At 45.3% G+C, this 21194-nt stretch overlaps 1 protein-coding gene across 1 annotated transcript in view; it reads right to left on the bottom strand.

Moving 5' to 3' along the window:
• MUC19 (mucin 19, oligomeric) overlaps positions 1-6798 on the bottom strand; it is an 83688-nt gene extending 76890 nt beyond the window's left edge. The window contains 4 exon segments of the mRNA XM_084811908.1: positions 741-801; positions 803-856; positions 1368-1481; positions 6722-6798. Coding sequence (XP_084668034.1) covers positions 741-801; positions 803-856; positions 1368-1481; positions 6722-6798 — 306 coding nt within the window.
• Between the last annotated feature and the right edge of the window lie 14396 nt (positions 6799-21194).

The following is a 21194-nucleotide window of genomic DNA, read 5'->3' as shown; positions in this document are numbered from 1 at the left end:
GGTTTTAAATTCTTCTCCCCTCCCCCGTTGAAAGGAAGTGGGGAGGCAATTAGCTATACCAGCTCAGGCTGGAGTAGCTGACAGGTCCAGACTGGGCTCATTCTAGGCAAAGAGTGGCTTTGGATCCAATGGGCCCAAAGCTGGCTCCTCCCTATCCCCAGAATGTCCTGTTTGGGGGCCATATGCCAGCTGTCGGTAACTCCACCGGAGGCAGCTTTCCACCTGCTGAACTCGTGGCTGGTGCAGTGGAGCCCTCCACAAAGGACCCTCCTTGTCAGCGGAGCTCCTTTCTGTTGGAGGGATATCCTGACCCCCTCCAGCTGGCAACCTCAGGGGCTCAGGGCTGCACTTTGAGATCGTACCTCCAAACCAAGAAGGCATATGAACGTAAGCACAGCTGCCCTTCCTCCTCCTCCAGGTGAGCTGATGATCTACCTATGGACCTGTAAGCGATGGTTTGGTGTTAATGCAGACAAGACCTGCATAACACAAAACCATAGTGCCATTCCATTTACAAGCACTATATCCACATAATCCCTAAGGGTCCAGTGTTATGATCTTGCTCCTATTAAGCAGAAGAAGATAACACACCGGTTTCTACATATTCCTCAGCTATATTAATTGCAGTCAACACATGCAAAAGTACAGATGGTTCCTGTGTTTATTATGACTTAGAAGCCACTTCACTGTGTCGCTGTACATCTCACACCAGGCAAGTGTAAACCACAAGATAGACATACCGATAGTTTATCTTCATTGTTCCATAGTAATGTCAGAACACCTCTGCGGCTTTCCAGCTTAATACAGATACAGATACTTAATACAGATCATCTTGTTGTCAAACAGCATTTGTGCACTATAAATTGGGGGCAGGAGTTGTTCCAATATAGATAAATATTGTAAAGTGCACCTTTTACATTAAAACCCCAATCTTAAGCATGTTATCTCAACTCATTCACAGAAATTTATTTGTTTGTTTGTTTATTGCATTTATACCCCGCCTTTTTTCCTCTTGCAAGGAACCCAAGGCAGCTTACATTATCCTCCTCCTCTCCATTTTATCCTCACAACAACAACCCTGGGAGGTGGGTTGGGCTGAGAGTCTGTGACTGGCCCAAAGTCACCCAGTGAGCTTCCATGGCCGAGTGGGGACTAGAACCCGGATCTCCCAGCTCCCAGTCCAACACTCTCACCACTAGTTTCAGGCCACATTATAGCCATATGCCCTTACCACATCTTGTATACAGTTGGTATACAGTTCAATACAATGAGAGTAAGAAATAATGAATGATTGTGATGTGTTAGAACAGAATCTGCAGCAGCATAATCAAGTAACAATAATCTCATTTGTTTTAAGGTTCACTTACTCTCTTGTGTTGACAAGAATTCTGCCATCTTTCACTGTGATATCATTGCCATCTAGCACATTTGATAGTCGACTAATCTTTCCTTCCCCATCCCGACTCATTTCAGTAGCCAGAAGATGACATGGGGCCGTCGAGAGCTGTGATTGGCAGGAGGGAAATACAAACATTGTCGTATATGGATAGACAGGGAAGGGGACTATGACCAGATACGGTAGTGAAGGCAGAAAATCAAAGCACATTAAGGGGAAATACCGGGATATCAGGGTATTGAAAACGAGAGCACGGAAATGGGAAATTCCGGTTCCAATTCGAGGCAGGTACTGCGTAGTGTGAAAGACGGGCGGTGAAACCTAATTGGAAGTGAAAAAACCCGTAAGTGTAGATCGGCCCTGAGTAACATCAGGCCAGTCACTATCTTTCAACCTAGCCTACGTCACATAGTTGCTGTGTACATAAAGGTGGTGTGGGCAGGAGCCATAAATGTGGTCCTTGGAGGAGGGTGAGATATTATTGTTATAAATAATAATAAATGATTTGACAGGGGAAAATAATGTCACTTATAACACAGATATAAAAATATTTGTTTTGTGTAAATATTCTAACATCAGATCCAAAATAGACATAATTCAGAAAATCCTGATCTTGGGCTTCCCTTTCAAAAAAAAAGTTAATAGCAATTAAATTGGGACTTTGGCAGCTTGGAAAGTGAAATGTAACCTTTCTTCCCCATGCCATTTTCCCACTTAAAAATATGCTGGGACAGCTACGTATATGGTATTGCTATAGGACAAATAGCAGCTGTGTGTGTGATTTTAATCAGGAAAATGATGCAGGCACTGAGGCAGGAAGGGTTAACTTCCCCTCCCCAGCACCACAGTCTGATTCAGCTCCCCCACCCCTGTCAATAATTGATTATTTTTAAAACCTAGAGAGATATCATCTCTAGTTTGGCCCTTAGATTGTTACACTTCATTGTGAATGAAGTGTAAGGTAACATGAAACATATTAAGATTTGGGAGATAAACAGCATTTTGTATAGTTTGCAGCAAACATATTGACCATATTCCAGTGCTATAATTCATAGTAACACCTCCCCTATAAGGGGAATATCAGAAGTGCCACTTACCCCAAGTTAATAGAAATTACCCGCAACTGAGCAAAGGAGATGCAGACTGCACCAGCACCTCTCCCTTTCCTCCCTTCTCTTCCCTACATTTCTGCTTCTTCCACTACCACCATAAACATTGTTGTTGTTGTTGTTCAGTCGTTAAGTCGTGTCCGACTCTTCGTGACCCCATGGACCACAGCACGCCAGGCCTTCCTGTCCTCCGCTCTCTCCCGGAGTGTGCTCAACTTCATATTCATTGCATTGGTGATGCTATCTAGCCATCTCATCCTCTGCCGTCCCCTTCTCCTTTTGCCTTCAATCTTTCCCAGCATCAGGGTCTTTTCCAGTAAGTTTTCTCTTCGAATTAGGTGGCCAGAATATTTGAGCTTCAGCTTCAGTATCTGTCCTTCCAATGAGCAGTCAACGGCAAAAGGATTGTAGGGAGGGGTTAATGTTCTTTTGTTGTTGTTGTTTATTCGGTCAGTCGCTTCCGACTCTTTGTGACTTCATGGACCAGCCCACGCCAGAGCTTCCTGTCGGCTGTCACCACCCCCAGCTCCCCCAAGGTCAAGTCCGTCACCTCCAGAATATCATCCATCCACCTTGCCCTTGGTCGGCCCCTCTTCCTTTTGCCTTCCACTTTCCCTAGCATCAGCATCTTCTCCAGGGTCTCCTGTCTTCTCATTATGTGGCCAAAGTACTTCAGTTTTGCCTTTAATATCATTCCCTCAAGTGAGCAGTCTGGCTTTATTTCCTGGAGTATGGACTGGTTTGATCTTCTTGCAGTCCAAGGCACTCTCAGAATTTTCCTCCAGCACCACAGTTCAAAAGCATCTATCTTCCTTCACTCAGCCTTCCTTATGGTCCAGCTCTCGCAGCCATAGGTTACGACGGGGAATACCATTGCTTGAACTATGCGGACCTTTGTTGTCAGTGTGATGTCTCTGCTCTTCACTATTTTATCAAGATTTGTCATTGCTGTCCTCCCAAGAAGTAAACGCCTTCTGATTTCCTGGCTGTAGTCAGCATCTGCAGTAATCTTTGTGCCTAGAAAGACAAAGTCTGTCATTGCCTCCACGTTTTCTCCCTCTATTTGCCAGTTATCAATCCAGCTGGTTGCCATAATCTTGGTTTTTTTTTAGGTTTAACTGCAACCCAGCTTTTGCACTTTCTTCTTTCACCTTCGTCATGAGGTTCCTCAGCTCCTCCTCGCTTTCAGCCATCAAAGTGGTATCATCTGCATATCGGAGATTGTTAATGTTTCTTCCAGCAATTTTAACTCCAGCCTTGGCTTCATCAAGCCCAGCACGTCGCATGATGTGTTCTGCGTACAGGTTGAATAGGTAAGGTGAGAGTATACAGCCCTGCCGTACTGTTTCCCAATCTTAAACCAGTCCATTGTTCCGTTGACTGTTCTTACCGTTGCTACTTGGTCGTTATACAGATTCCTCAGGAGGCAGCCAAGATGACTTGGTATCTCTATACCACCAAGAACTTGCCACAATTTGTTATGATCCACACAGTCAAAGGCTTTAGAATAGTCAATGAAACAGAAATAGATGTTTTTCTGAAACTCCCTGGCTTTCTCCATTATCCAGCGGATATTGGCAATTTGGTCTCTAGTTCCTCTGCCTTTTCTAAACCCAGCTTGTACATCTGGCAATTCTCGTTCCATGAATTGCTGGAGTCTACCTTGCAAGATCTTGAGCATTACCTTACTGGCATGTGAAATAAGTGCCACTGTTCGATAGTTTGAACATTCTTTGGTGCTTCCCTTTTTTGGTATGGGGATATAGGTTGATTTTTTCCAATCTGTTGGCCATTCTTGTGTTTTCCAAATTTGCTGGCATATGGCATGCATCACCTTGACAGCATCATCTTTAGGAGTGCACGAAAGCCACTTACCTGGTCTTGCAGCTTGTTCGCGGTGGGGGGGGAGGCGCTTCGCTGCTCTCCCCCCGAAGTTCAGGCCGGGGGGGAAGGCTTTCCACCTCGCCCGGCCGAAATTCAGGCCGGGGAGGAGGCGCCTCGCCTCGCCCAGCCGCGAAATTATAAGTAAAACAAAAAACAAAAATGACCCCGTGGTAGGCTACGTGACGATTAGCGTAGCCTATCACGGCTAGATCTGCAAAGTCAGCCGTGATAGGCTATGTAAATCGTCACGTAGCCTATCACGGGTGACTTTAAAAAAAAAAAAAGCGTGTACGCAAATGGCAGCCCCCATAGGAAGCCGCCATTCGCGTTCCTTATTTGGTCGCTGTAGTCTACATAAAACTTTAAGTAGACTACGGCGAAAATAAGGGCAACGCAAATAGCGTTGCCCTTATTTTCGCCATAGTCTACGTAATCTTTACGTAGACTACAGCAACCAAATAAGGAATGTGAATGGCGGCTCCCTATGGGGGCCGCCATTAGCCGTACGCGTTTATTTATTTTTTTTAAAGTCACCCGTGATAGGCTATGTGACGATTTACGTAGCCTATCACGGCTGACTTTGCAAATCTAGCCGTGATAGGCTACGTTAATCGTCACGAAGCCTATCACAGGGGTGTTTTTTTTTTTTACTTTTATTGGAATGACGGCGGCGGCAGCCGGTCAAAAGACCGGCTGCCGCCCCCGCCCCTGACAAAGACTTGCCGAACCGCCGCTGGGACCCGCCGCCGGGAGGGACATTCGGGAAAGGTAAGTCCCGTCCCGGGGGGTGTGTGCGGGGTGCGGGGGGGTGCGGAGAATTTCTCCCCGAAACTTCTTCGGGGGGCCGAACATGTTGGTGCTCGGCTGCCCGAAGTTTCGGGGAGAAATTCTCCGCCATCCCTAATCATCTTGCAAGATTTTAAACAGTTCAGCTGGGATACCGTCATCTCCTGCTGCCTTGTTATTAGCAATGCTTCTTAAGGCCCATTCAAATTGTATCCAAGCACTGCTTTAGCCACTTTATTATTAATTATGAAGGCTACTCCATTTTTTCTGTGGTCCTCTTGTCCACAGTAGTAGATCTGGTGGTCATTTGATGTGAAGTGGCCCATTCCAGTCCATTTAATCTTGACATCTCCCCAATAACCACATCCAATTTGCCCTGGCTCATAGATCTTACATTCCAGGTTCCTATGGTATGTTGATCTTTAGAACATCGGATTCGTCGTTCACCACCAGCACCATCGGCTGCTAGCTGTCTGTTTGGCTTTGAGCTAGCTGCGTCATCCCATCTGGGGCAAGTTGAACTTATCCTCTGTTCCTCCCCAGTAGCATTGTGACCATCTTCCGACCTGGGAGTCCCATCTTCCGATGGTATACCGACATATCTCTGGTTGTACTGATCCATTTAGTTTCCATGGCAAGAATACTGGGGTGGGTTGCCGTTTCCTTCCCAGGGATCGTATTTAGTCTGACCTCTCTGCCATGACCTTCCCGTCTTGGGCGTCCCTTCACGGTTTAGCTCATGACGTCATTGAGGTGCTCAAGCTCCAGCACCACGACAAGGTAACGATCTCCTTTGCTGAAGTTTGAACTTTGCTAATGTTCTTATCAAGGTTTAAAGGCCTGCTGTCACATATACTGGGTTGAATCCAGACTGAATTAGCCATGCTTTAGACCAGCTTTACCCAACCTGGTGCCCTTCAGATGTTGTGGACTCCAACTCCCATCAGCCCTAGCCAGCATGGCCAAAAGTCAGGCTCCTCAAAGCTCTCGTCAAAACCATCTGGACAGCCGAGTTTGAGAAGGTTGCTTTAGGCCCATTGAATCAATGAGACTTAAGCACTTCTTCATTACTCAAGTCCAGCCTTCCCCAACCTGGCGCCCTCCAGATGCGTTTGCCAACAGCCATGCTGGCTGGGAATGATGGGAGTTGCAGTCCAACACATCTGGAAGGCATCCAGTTGGGGAAGGTTGCTGCAGACACTCAACAGATAAAACCAATTAATTGGACAAAAATATAGGTGTTCCCAAGGAATAATCACATGGAATGAGGAGCTAAATGGTACTCAGGAGTTCTTCCCTTAGCTGGACACCCCCCCCCCCAGCAATGCGGTCTTAATCTGTTTGAAGTCAGGGGAAACATTCACAATACTGTGCACTACTTTCTTCCAGCAACGGAAACGAGCGCTCCAGCAGTGAACTGGCTCTTTAAGACCAGGAGACAGACTGTGCAGAGCAACCACAGTGTGTGGGAGATTTTCAATGGGAGGGGCCAGCTGGTTGGTCAGGGGAGGAGGGGAGCAGGCTGCACAAAACATTCCGTTTTTACCTGTGGGAACATCCGGATCTTTTTCTGAGAGGCGTGCTCTCTGGAACATGCTGTGGTTTATCTGTAGATGGAAACATCCATGGACTATCAATATGAAGCAGAAGGACATGTTATTCCCAAGGAGCGGGTGGGCCCCTGGGCTGCTAGCAGCGAGCGACTGCTAGAAATAGCGACGCAGCTCCAGAGAATAAAGGTCGCAGACTGTTTTAGATTTTTCAGTGAAAGTGCTCCGGCGAGTCATCCAAACATCAAAGGAGAATGTAGAATTAAGTCATCGGCATGTTGATTTGTGCGTGCCAAGCGGCTTAGTCATCACCTGGCGGATTGGCCTTTGCTGCGGTGCTGTAACTAATCACGGCCAACAGCAGAGCGTGGCATAGCCCTGCCATGTAAATGTACAGGGCTAAATTCCCAAGTGTGGGATTTGTACCATCTGCTCATAATAACATGCATAGAGGACTGTTACCAGCTGACGACTGATATGCCCACCACTTCAAATATAGGTCTTTTCCTCACACCCCCAAATTAACCCATCTCATGTAACTACACCGGCAAAACCATGTGTTTGGGGTTTCAAAATCAGTCACCAACCATACACTTCTTTGTATACCTGCTCCTTGGATGTTCAGAATAGCTGAAACATAAGAAGCGCCCTGCTGGATCAGATCAAGGGCCTATCCAGTCCAGCATTTTGTTCCCAGTGGCCAGCCAGATGCCTCAGGGAAGCCCACCAGCAGGACATGAGCACAAAAGCGTCCTCCTACTTGTGTTCCCCATAAACTGGAATGTAGAGGGATTCTGCCTCTGACACTACAAGTGGGGGTACATGAAAATGTATAGGAGATGATTGTTCTTTCTTTGGTGAAGGGGGCCTGAGCCCACATATGGGGCGGAGGATTTTGATCAGCCAATTGAGCACAGCTCTAGTTTCCACCATGAGGCAGTTTCTTCTATCCTGTTTTGTCTCCCAGTTTTGCAAGATCTGGGGCTGCATGCAGAATCTGACTTTGAAAATAGATAGATAATACATATTTTAACATCATTACCGTACCCGGCAGGGACAGTGAAATCTTGGGTGCTGTGATGTAACGTGAGCTCCCTAAAATGAACAGGAAAGTGATTGGCTTAAAAAAAAAATCAAATTAAGATACCAGCTGTAAATTCAAAAATATAACATAATCGCCGAACTTTCAGGCCACAATCCTGCAACTTGCATGTATGGAATAAGCAGGGCAGGAGTGCTTCCAGATGAGGTTTTTATTGTACCATCACCCTGCCTCATTCACAGAATCTTACTGGGCAAGGGCGGGGGCAGGGGGGAGGTTCCAGATGACTTGTAGCCCTCCCACGTTTCCCCACCACTCCTTCCATCTTTTTCCTTAATACACAAAATCCGTTAAGGAGAAAAAGACAGCACCGCTGGCTGGACAATGCCTTCTAGTTGGTAGCAGTAGGGACCCTCCATCTGGAAGCAGCCTGGGTATCTAGTTGTGTTTAGCTCCCCCGCTTGCATCAGTAACTTCCACGCCCAGCACACGGTTGCTCTTCTGAGCAGCCTGTGATTTGGGCAGCTCATTCAAGTCTGTCTGAGGCCTTCTGTGCCTGGGGGTGGGGTGAGAAAAGAACAGAGCCATGCATATCAGGACTCTAGGAAAAGCACCTGCTGGGATTTTATTTATTTATTTCGTATCCAGATCAAACTTTGCTCTGCCAAAATGTAGCCACTGCCACAGCTTTGTCATTAGCTTGCTGCAGATCGTCAACAGTACAAGACTCCGGCAGTAATCGACACACCATCAGATGCGCTGGGTCTTGGGTTTCTCCACATTCACGTAATATATTGTTGTCAGCCAACAGCCCCCACTTAAATAAATTCATCTTACACCTTGGTACCCCTACCCTCATCCTGTTCATTGTCCTCCGAATTATATAAGGGAGAGTATTTCCAGAGGCCATTTCTTCATCCATTTGCTGGGATGCTTGCAGGTAAGTCTTGGGACTTAAATGGCCTGCCCAAGTAGCAGTACAGCTACAAGTGCAGCGTTATGCAAAGAGGCTGCAGGTGGCAGAGACATGGGTTATGACTGGGCCCTGTGGGAGCTACTCCATACTTGACCCTGCTCTCCATGAGTGCAGGGCACTACAGACCAGGGGCTTTTTCACCCTGAACTTTTATCCTGCTATTGAGATGGGTTACTCATGGAAGTTTGTGGGTCCTTTAGATGACGTTGTTAACCTCCAGGGTGGCTCCTGCACTAAATAATCTTTATGCCATTTTTTAAAAGATGGGAGATAATGAGCTATCAAATTACAGCGTTTGAGCTCCACTTGAGTTCCCTCATGAAAAAGGAAAAGTCGCAATAAGAGCTAGACCACAGCACCATCTAGTGGCTCTATAATGCAACATATGAAAGACTCAGATAAGGGGGAAAAGGAGGGGGAAGGAAGTATGTGTAAAGGGAGTCCATCGTGATTCTGCATTTAAAACGGAAACCGAAAGCCCTGTTTTAAATGTGGGATTTTAGGCTGGTGTAGAGATGCTCCAAGGCCTACCAGCCTGAGGGCCAAATTCCATTTCAGAATAATTCTCAGGGGCGGCATTCCTGTGGTGGCCTCGGCTGCAGGCAAAAGGGGCAAGGCCGAAATCCCCAAAATGCCAGCATATTTTTGCTTAAAGCTCTTACTGCTCCTTACTACTTTGGAGAGGCATTTTGACACAGTCAAAATCACAGTGTGATTTTATTTTTCCTATTTTTCTTCAAGTTGTCTTTCTAATGTCTCCTCATATCCACTTATATTTCCCTTATATCTTATGTTATCGCTGTTATTAATTTCTCTTATCTCCTCATATCTACTTATATTTCCCTTATATCTTATATTATCGCTTTTATTAATTTCTCTTATTTCTTAAGCCTACCATTACTTGATTTTTGTCAATAAAGATTGCTTCGATCTATAACTTCTCTCCCTGCTCATAGTAGATAATCTTGTGGATTTCTGGCGCCTGATGTACTCTTATTTTCTTCTGCAATGTAACAAATGCGGTATGAAAAGAAATAGAATGCAGAGTTTGACCCTGAACACAAGCCTGAATTGTAAACATCCTGAGATGTAATCTGTATCTGAGTGTGAATCAGAACACTATGAAATGCGAAAAGGTCAACGTTCTAAACCAGTCCATGTCATGTGACTAGCCCAGATCAGGAAGGGGAGGTGTGAATGGAGAGTGAATGGTTTTATTGCAGGAGGGCCAGATGAGGGTGCTCTGGTATGTGCTGAAGATTTCCAAAGTATCAGTTACAGAAGATGGACATGGGCCAATAAAAGAGGGGTATCTGCAGATGTTCTGATAACAAGGACGGCACTTTGTGATTATGGAGATGTTGGGGAGTTGGAAGGAGGTGCCTGGCTGTCTACAACAATTGTCAATCATGGGAACTGGGAACATGATGTATTATCAACAGAGAACATACTCAACCCCTCTTTGATCTCATGAGCCCCAACGAGGGAAAAGGGTATAAAACCCCTGAACCTGCCATTGTTCAGGAGGGGCGTGGCTGCATCTGGATCATTCGTATGTGCACATACCGACAGTACCCTCCATCCATGGGACACGCATTGAGTACTCTGGCCAAGTACTTGATAGCGTTGTGGTGAGTATGTGTTGGGTAAAATTCAGGGAAAGGATTTTACTGTCCAGGGCTTAGATATGGGCGCAGCTATCTTTGTTCTGTCATACTCACTGTTTGGTTTGGACATAAGACAGCAGGCTTGGGCTTGGGCCTGGCTGACACGGTATCACCGTTGCCTCAGTGGGCCATGTGCAGCGGTTGGACCGACCTGGAGCTGAGCAACAAACAGGGGCTAACTGTATAGTTAGTTAGTCATTTAATGCACCACATTTGGGTGACTAAGTTTCTACCTTAAGAGGCGTGCAACCTCTTAAGATTCAGAGGGCTTGAAACTCTTTGAGATTTTTTTTGTAATTAAGTTTGTACCTAAGAGGCATGTCACCTCTTCAGTCTTGAGCTTCAGAGAGCCTGAAACTCGTTTGGGCGTGAGAGATGTGTAACCTCTTCAGCCTCAGAGAGCGTGCAACTCTCTGGGGAGGTTCTACTTTTGCTTATTTCCTTTATTTTCAATAAATCTCTTTTTTTTCTTTCATCTACATTGGTTGTATGCATGTTCTTCTCCATCTCATAAGATCCCAAACCTATCAGCCTGATCAACTGAGTGGTCCTTGGTAAATTGAAATCCATATTTCACAATTTTAACCTTTTAGAATCAGGGGAAACGGCACAAAAGCCAGGGAACCACCAAACAATCGGTGGTCAGGAGAACGGAGGTGGGGCCAGGGGGACCCCGGGATGGCCAGATTCTCCCCCCACCCCCTCGGCCTCAGGGTCTGTAGCCTTGGACTACAGACCAGGACCTAGGTTGTAAGCCTGTGTCTGCGCTGTACCATCTCAGACTTCAGATGGGAGCTGCTATGGTGGAATGCTCCTGCCTACAGAAAGAACCCCAGAACCTCCACATAAAAACCTAAGTATCAGGGAGAAAAGTTCATTTTTCTTCTATAAAGAAATATTTTCTTTTTCTTTTCTTTTACTTCATTCTGGTGAGCATCCAATCAAGTGAGCCCCCATCTGCAGTCGGAAACGGTGCAGCCCAGGCAAAGGTTTACCACCTCACTGAGGCCTAAGTCTATATGAGAAAATCTTTTCCTTTTTCTCTCTCTCTCCAACTGGTACTGCTGAGGTGAATACAATGGGATCTTTAGAGCCAGGTTATGCCTGTCTGTACATCCAGTATTTCAACAAGAGGTCTGTAGCCCTATTGGGGCCTTCAGGTCACATGATTACAATGGTACTGGCCCCACCCACCCCTGCTACAGCCCACGTTGGTCCCCTTCTACTGTTGTCCACATGTTGAAGGAGCTGTCAGTAGTGGGGAGACTGCTGCACAGGGTTCCACATTATGGGGGGAACCAATGTGGTCAGAGCAGGCACTTCATACAGAGAGCATCCCCACCCGTATGTGAACAGTGTGGGGGCACCCTCTGTCCCACGCCGCACGATTGTAATTACATTAGCTGAACACCTGTATAGGGTTTGTGAAGGAGGAAAACATTCATAAGAAGTGCTACAGGAGTTGGGCCTAAAAATCATAAGCACAAATTAGAAATCGCAAAGAAACAGAAATCAGTTCTTCTGTGATTCTATACTGCATTGGTCCAATTACAAGATTTTGGGGAGATAAAAACAACCCTACAATACCTGGCCATATTAAAGCAGCAATAGCTGCAAATTGAGGCTACAGTCCTATACACGCTTACCTGAGCTGAGAGTAAGTTCCACTGAACTCAGTGGGGCCTACTTCTGAGTAGACATGTGTAGGATGTGTTGTAATGCACGAGGACATGTTCATGTGGTTTTCTTCAGGCTTCTTGATATTCCACGATAAATCTCTCCTAGTTATATTTTGATTCATGCCGAGGAGTATATTTTCATCTTTTCGGCACTACAAATTTATTCCTCAAATCCTTAGGTTAGTCCTCTCACGCAAAAAAATATAAATATAGATAAGTCCTGGTTTAATGTCAGTTTTATTTTCAAGCCGATAGTTTATTTGATTCAGTTACAGCTGACTATTTTTCTCAAAAGTGTCATGTACTGTGCATTTTCGTTTTGTGTAAACTGGTTAATGAAAACAATAAAATAATTCTGGGAGTAGCTATATGCACATACACATAAGGTATAGAGAGATTATCCTAATGGTGTGTGTGTGTGTGTGTGTGTACACGCACATATACACAAACCAAGTAAATTACTGGGTATTTCTCTGCGGATTTTGAAATTTTTTACAAGAAAATGTCAGATGCCCCAGGATGTTCAAAATGGTACAGAAGACATTTCTTCCGTCATCTCTGTCCCAAAGAAAGTTGTTTCCTTCAATAAATCTGATACATTTTCCTTTTTTTAAATGTACAAATACAAAGGGAATACAAGTGATGCTGGCATTGGTTCATATTTTGGGGTCCTTCAGGCAAGGTCCCCCCGTTGCCCTATTAGCCTGGAAGTGGTGGTGGGTGCAAAGAGGCAATTCTGTCACACTGCCTCTGACCTTCTCAGGTGCTCTGTGCAAAGGGAAAAGGGCAGCTTTGTTGGGTCCCCAGTAGATCTCACCACCCTTTGAATGGACCTTGTTTTATATTTTATTATCCCCTTTTTCTAAATCTCAGTGAAATATATATTACTTTCGTAAACCTGCTTCTTCTTCTAAAATCTCTTTCATTTTTTTTTCTTTTCGTGACAATACAACTTCTTCCCTTTAATGGTCATTTTGGTGTAAATTAAAAACATAAATACCTTTAACGTCTTCATTGTCTTTGTTACCCACTGTAAAAGAAGTTCATTGGTTATATTTCTTGGGAGTCATAGAATCATAGAATCACAGAATTATAGAATAGTAGGGTTGGAAGGGGCCTACAAGGCCATTGAGTCCAACCCCCTGCTCAATGCAGGAATCCAAGTCAGAGCATCCCCGACAGGTTGCTGTCCAGCCTCATCTTGAATGCCTCCAGTGTGGCAGAGCCCCCCACCTCCCTGAGCAATTGCTTCCATTGTGACGACTGTGACAAGCCATAGTGAGCAGGGCTGAAATAAGGCATAGGGGATTCAGTCATAGGTGACTGCCTGCGTAACCAGGTTGAGGGTTCACTGTCCCATTACAAACTACGCAGCTATCTACTCAACAGTCCACTCAGCAACTGAAACATGCGGTAAAAAGCGTTCATATTTTTAGTTTTAATGTGTGGAAAGAATAAATTCAGATTTACAGGTCATTATCAGGTCCAGGCCAGCCCTACCATTGGGCAAAGTGAGGCAGCCGATTTGGGGCATCATGAAACGGCAGCAAATAGTTATTAAATTTATTACTGTGATATTTTTACTGCCAGGGATGGGGAGAGACACTTGTGGGATTTTCTGACACAAATGCCCCGCCCCCCAATTGGCCAGCCATGGGGGCAATCTGGGGATGACGAAATCTGCTGTTCCACTTCAGACAGCAAGATGTTTTGGGTCAGCCCTGCTGTGCATGCACATTTATTGCCTTATTACAGAGGTGCAGAAGCTATTTCTGTGCAGCGGCTAGAGTGCTGGACTAGGACTTGGGAAATAGGGGTTCTAGTCCCCACCCGGCCGTGAAGCTCGCTGGGTGACTTTGGGCCAATCACTGACTCTCAGCCTAACTAACCCACAGGGTCGTTGTGAGGAAAAATGGAGAGGAGGGCTATGTAAGCCGCCTTGGATTCCTTGCAAGAGGAAAAAACCCCCAGGATGTACGTGTAATAATGAATAAACATTTTGTAGATGCTCTCAGGAGCTGCATTCCAGTGGTGGGTGGGACTGAAGGCAAAAGGAGCAGGGCCAAAAATACCAAGTAACTCAGCCTTGGGAGAGGCATTTCAACCTATTAGAATGGGGAAAAACTGCACAAAAGCTGGCAAACCACCCAAATGATCAGTGGTTGAAGGAAAGAGGGTGAGGCCAGGGGAAGGGGGTATGGCTATCTCAGGAAGCCCAGAGGGCCAAATTTGGCCCCCCGGTCTAAGGTTCTGCACCCCTGTCTTATAGGGATGCAAATTATGGAACACCTAATTACTTTGAATGAGTTCAAAGGAACACCTAATTACTTTGAATGAGTTCAAATCTCCTGGGACAGATGAACTGCACCCTAGAGTAATAAAGGAACTGGCAGAAGAACTATCAGAACCACTGTCTATCATCTTTGAGAAATCATGGAGGACGGGGGAAGTGCCAGATGACTGGAGGAGGGCTAATGTTGTCCCTACCTTCAAAAAGGGTAAAAAGGAGGAACCTGGGAACTACAGACCAGTCAGTCTGACATCAATCCCTGGGAAAATTCTGGAGCAGATGATCAAGCAATCCATCTGTAAGCACCTTGAAAACAATGCAGTGATTACTCAAAGCCAACATGGATTTGTCAAGAACAAGTCCTGCCAGACGAATCTGATCTCATTTTTTGATCAAGTCACCTCCCTTGTGGACTGTGGGAATGCTGTGGACATAATATACCTTGACTTCAGCAAAGCTTTCGACAAAGTGCCCCATGATATCCCAGTTCATCTGGCTGATGAGCAAACTAGCTCAAAGTGGGCTAGATGAAACAACGATCCGGTGGATCCACAGTTGGCTACAGAATCAGACTCAAAGAGTGCTTATCAGTGGGTCCTTCTCAAACTGGGGAGAGGTAACGAGTGGGGTACCGCAAGGCTCAGTCCTGGGCCCAGTGCTCTTCCACATTTGTATTAATGACTTGGAGGAGGAGGTGCAGGGAATGCTGATCAAATTGGCAGATGACACAAAATTGGGCGGGATAGCTCATACTTTGGAAGACAGAAACAACATTCAAAGTGATCTGGATAGACTGGAGCGCTGGGCAGAAAACAACAGAATGACATTTAATAGGGATAAATGCCAAGTTCTGCACCTAGGAGAAAGAAACCAAAGGCACAGTTACAAGATGGGGGATACGTGGCTCAACAACACTACAAGCGAGAAGGATCTTGGAATTGTTGTCGATCACAAGCTGAATATGAGCCAATAATGTGATGTGGCTGCAAAAAAGGCCAATGCTCTTTTGGGCTGCATTAATAGAAGCATAGCTTCCAAATCCCGGGAAATACTAGTTCCCCCCTACTCAGCACTGGTTAGGCCTCACCTGGAGTACTATGTCCAGTTCTGGGCTCTGCACTTGAAGAAGGATGCAGACAAACTGGAGAGGGTTCAGAGGAGGCAAACAAAGATGATCAGGGGACTGGAAACAAAGCCCTATGAAGAGAGTCTGAAAGAACTGGGCATGTTTAGCCTTGAGAAGAGAAGACTGAGGGGAGATATGAGAGCGCTGTTCAATTCCTTGAAAGGTTGTCACAGAGAGGAAGGCCAGGATCTCTTCTCGATCATCCCAGAGTGCAGGACACGGAATAATGGGCTCAAGTTACAGGAAGCCAGATTCCGGCTGAACATCAGGAAAAACTTCCTGACTGTTAGAGCAATACGGCTATGGAACCAATGACCTAGGGAGGTGGTGGCCTCTGCTACGCTGGAGGCGTTCAAGACGAGGCTGGACAACCACCTGTCAGGGGTGCTCTGACCTTGATTCCTGCATTGAGCAGGGGGCTGGACTCGATGGCGTTGTGGGCCCCTTCCAACCCTACGATTCTATGATTCTGTGTATCAAAGTTATGAAATGGAGTACAAATGCAATAAATAAAAGGTATCTGTAAGGTGTACAAACAGAGATGAGGCTAAATATCCTCCATATCTGGAAACCACTCAGTCTAGGGTCAACGCTGACAGGGAGTGAAACTGTATCAGCACAAGCCCTGGGTCCTGGAGGGGGATTCTACAGCAATTTTTGGAATGAAGGACAATATGAATTCAGGGCGAAATATGGACAGTAGGAGTGCTGAAAGTAAAAGCTTTTAAAACAGATGTTGACACATGCAAGCTAGGAAAAGCATATCACATCTCTTTGGCTGTAATCCTGCACTCAGTTAGATCAGTCCCAGCCTATGTATGTTTACTCAGAAGTTAGTATTACTGAGTTCAATAGAACTTGCTCCCAATAGGACTTAAGACTGGAATCCTAGGCACACTGACCACCCAGGCCTTAAGCCCTACTGACCAAAGTGGGATATAGCACTTGAACTCTATGCATGATTGCCGCCTGTAATTCTTATTTACAAAATAATGTAATTTTTAGGAATGTAAAACTTAATATAACAGTGTACATCCAAAATCTAATAGTCTGTCTAAACAATGTGGATTCACTGAAATAACAAGCTTAGTACCAACAGAGTTAACAAAGGGGTATAATTCAGGGTGTTGACATTAAAAACATAAGAACATAAGAAGAGCCATGCTGGATCAGACCAAGGGTCCATCTAGTCCAGCATTCTGTTCACACAGTGGCCAACTAGATGCCCACAGGAAATCTACAAGCAGGACATGAGTGCAACAGGACCCTCCTGCCCAAGTTGCCCCGCAACTGGTGTTGAATTGGGGAGGGGGACTTTAGGAAGAGGAGGGTAATACCAAGGCTCTTACCCAATAATTTCATCATACCATTTTCATTAGTCTCGTCACTTTCCGAGTGATCAGCAATACCAGCATTGATGAATGCTACGGAAATAAAAGGGCATGGGGAGGGAAATTAGCTTCTAATCTATTATTCTATTTATTTATTTTTATTTGATTTCTCGGTGTTTCTAATAGAAAGAAACACACCCAAACCTCTGGCTTTCAAAATGGTACTGGGAAGGTTTTCTGTTCAGCCTTGAAGAAGCAGGTTTTATGCAAAGGGATATGGTAGCTAGATCATCCAGACTAGGCATGCTACAAACAGAAACCATGAATGTCTAACTTACATGTTGATTATTTACCAGTATTTATGGAGGGCTGCCCTGAAGAATATTCTACCAGTTGTGGTAGTGGGGTGCATGAAATAATACAGAGTTCTCAGAGGCACTTCAATTCCACCAAAATATTTAGTAAAATAGTCTTATCATCTAGATGGCTCAAGTCAGTGAACCAATCTATGTCCCTCAAGGCACAATAGCACAACAGAGTAGCTGGAAATCCAACCAGTGGAAGAAGAAGAGGTGCTGCTGTGCGGAGGTGGCAGGGAGGGGAGAGCTGGAAGTACTGAAATTTTGCTGTAGCATAAATAAAAGGATGAAAAGAACGATAACCCACCCTCTTGCACATCTTGCAAATGTGCTTCCAGATTGGAAGGCTGTCGCTTTGAAGTTAACTTTAGCTGCAGCACCATTCTTTTAAAAATTAACCACTGGCTTACCTACACTCTTTCCAAACGTACAAAAAGTCTTATTTGATCTTCTTGCAGCAGTCCTACAGCCAACTCTATCATATTCTACAAGTTCATTAGCATAATATCAGCGGCTTCATAGGACTGAAGGAACATTTCTGCAAGAGCCGTGCTTGCTATAACTGTATAAAACCATATTAAAGTGGCCATTCCTGAACACAGGAATTTCAAAGACAGATACCAAGGTGAAATTGCTGATGTTCAGTTCATCAAGAGATTCAGATTTATTTCTTCTGGTTTGAATAAGAAGAAAGGGTTGTTGTTTTTAAATCACACTACATATGTTAATCAGCTCACCATTGCAATGATGTTTGTGTTATCAGCCAACAACTTTTGTGAATGCCAACTGTTAAAGTAACAATCACTGTCTGTACTTTTTTTGCATTTCAGTTCCCCCTGAATTGAATTTATACCCTGCAAGGGACATGGGAAATAGGGTTCTCCACATGCAGACAGTGTAGCTGGAGATGCACATCAGAATGCACATGATCATTTGTGATGCTCATCCCCTGACTGGATTACTCTTTTGGTCTGACTGCACATCCCCATATGGAGCCACTGGTTGTCTAGAACTAGTTCTAGACAATGTCCTGTTTGCCCTCTCCCAAACCCACATACAAATGGGCTAGGTCAGGATACTTGGCAACTTACAGGAATAATTCAGAGCTAATGAACCAGCTAACATGTAGTCTAAGGATGGGGAACCTTTGACCCTCCAGATGTTGTTGGACTCCAACTCCCATCAGCCCCATCCAGTATGGCCAATGGTCAGGGGTGATGGGAGTTGTACTCCAACAACATCTGAAGGGCCACAGGTTCCCCACCACTGATGTAGCCCTTGCACTAGTGGAGAATTAGCTTGGTCTCAAGCTGGCCTTAAAACACCCATGCGTTCCACTGGTCATGTGAATGGTTTATGATGAGCACAAACCCTGGTTTTGCATGCCAGCAGAAACCTTTTTAAAGTCAGTTGAGACATGATATGCCAAAAGCACAGGCTGTGCTTATCGCAAAAGAGCAAATTTTGCCTACGTATTCTACACTGAGCCTCTCCAAGCCTGCTGGATCTCTCGCGAGTTGCGTATGACAATTGGCAAGAAAATGCAACATGTTTGCCTGGTATTATCCTACAATCTGCTTTATAATTTTGAAGGAAAAATACCCCGCAAATAGTGAGCCCTCCCAAGTTGTTGAAAGTATCACAAAAATAAGCCTACATTAAATTTCCTTACACACTGACAACCAGAACTAGGTACAACACTGGCCACGTCATAGTGGTCACTAAGGAACAAAGGTGGATGCCACTTACACACAAGACTGTGATCTTTGCATCTTCATTTGGCTTTTTATAAGCGAACACTCCCTCCACCTTGCTCTTCTCATTCCTCTGATAGGCTAAAACCCATGAGACAGTTCGCTGCGCAAATAGCTAATCTGCCTAGAGCAAAATGGGTTAGCTTCAGCCTCAACCAGAACCTGCAAGGCTGGTGCTGTTTTCTTAGGACTGACTCAAGAAATGCACAGCTGCTTCTGATTTGTCATTGTCCTGTCCCAAGCTGGTGAAACGCCTTTGCCACAATGTGTCTTGACTCTGGCCATTATCTGAGCATCAAAACTCTAGGAAATGCAATCAATAAATACATTACAACTCAAGAAATGTCAAAAATATGGGTCTGCCACTTTCTGGAACTCGTCCTTGCCAGGGGAGAACATTCTAAAACCTGGTACTGAACACTCTGCATGAGCGCATGAAGCTCACTTATAATGAATTGGTCCAATGGTCCATCTACTCCAGTAGAGTCAACTTTGATAGACAATGACCCAGTTTGCATGACACAACAGCCCAGCATGGCTTTATTTATCTGCGGGGGCTGTCATGTCATACTGGGTGCCCATGGCGCCCTTTTTGCATGGTACCTGTGGGCACCCCTAAAACAAGCTATGGGTTGTCTACCTCCTCAAACAACTCACAATGCCGGGTTCGCACAACATGGCAAGCTACAAGTGCACTGCCGACACTTGCATGTTCAAAATGGTGGCCAGCATGATCCGTTAAGACTCACAGGGAAATTAACTCATGATGGCTTAACATTATGTGCAAACAGCCCCAGTGTTTCTCACAAATGTCAGCAGAGATCGTTTCCAGGCCCACAACCCAAGATCTCTTTAGCTGGAGATGCCTGGAATTGAACCTAGGACCAACTGTATTCAAAGCATGTGCTATACCCACTGAGCTATGCCCCTCTAAAACCTTTTTTAGGTTTTTAGGCAAGCCATTTACAGGTAGTCTTGATTGCTTCAAAGTGGCCATGTGCCCTTTATTACAGAGGACTGTCCTCTGAAGGGCTGGCCTGACCAACTCCAGTCTGAAGATTAAAAAAACAATGAGAACAGTTGCCTATCAACAGCACCTGGACAGCAGACTGAACGAATAGGCACACACGCAGACCTGTGAAAGAGGCATCCTCCAGTACTTCTCAGTCCCCTGTTCCTATGGCATGCCATAGATCAGGGACAGCGGGAATGGGTCATAAGACTGGTGTTGTGGAGCCTAGGAAAGAGCCAAGGAGGCTGGATGAGAGAGATTAAAGAGGAATAGGAGCCATGGCGACAGAGATGAAGATAAGGTGCTGCAGAAGGATCCGAGCAAGCTTGAAATGAACAGCAATGGATTTGGCAAGAGAAGGCAAGGTGAGAGAGGGACATCTTGGCTGGGTGGTTCTGTCCACAGGGTTCTCACTGCACTAAAGGTCAGGGCGTTTCCGTGCTGTTCTCTTCCACTCGCCTATGCATTTGGGAACTGAGTGTGCCTCTCTATTCATAGCTTGCCTAACTATGGGAACAGTTAAAGATTTTAGGAATGTGCAATGGTGCCATGCAAGTCACCAATGCGAAATATAAATGTATCTTTTACTTTCCTTAGTATAATACCACTGTATCTGTGCTTCTTTTACAGAAATGCCTTAAAATGTAACTAGTGTGAAACACTGAGAGCAGAATCCAAAGAACATACATGGAACGTTTGCGCACACAAGCAGAGTTTACTGGGAATAGTTAAAATGCAACCGTTGCATCCTTTTGTGAAATGTGGCCAACAGCGAGGTGAGAAGTATGGCTGCCTCCTCTGAGAACTGCCCAGAGGAAAGCACAAGCAGAAAACACCATCGGCAAGGTCAAAGCAGATTGCTCTGCTGCTGAGAGACACTGAACTACAAACTGAACTACCAAGTGTCAATTCCCCTCATGGTTTAAGTAGGGGCTACCCTTTTGTCATCCAAAATCCCCCACAAATGGATCAAATGCGTAAACCAACTGAACTCCGTGACAAGAAAGCGCTATCATTTGCTAGGGGGTATTTCCATGCGGCTTTTCCTCCAGTTCTACTCCGCCCCCAAGTCGACAGTGTCAGATGACGCATGTAGCTAGTGTGGCATTTCTTGCCTTAAATCCATTTTTTTTCATACTAATTTCGTGACTTTTTTCCTGTCACAGCAGCTGCTGATTGGAAGAAGGGAAAGTCACATGGGGCAAGGGTGTAGGGAGAGCTGAGGGCTAAATG

Source organism: Heloderma suspectum, chromosome 7 (assembly GCF_057233095.1).
Source record: "Heloderma suspectum isolate Gila_16-S chromosome 7, 16-S_ref, whole genome shotgun sequence".
NCBI classification, from domain to species: domain Eukaryota; kingdom Metazoa; phylum Chordata; class Lepidosauria; order Squamata; family Helodermatidae; genus Heloderma; species Heloderma suspectum.
Note: the sequence above shows the minus strand (reverse complement) of the source record. Positions and strands in the feature narration are given on the sequence as shown.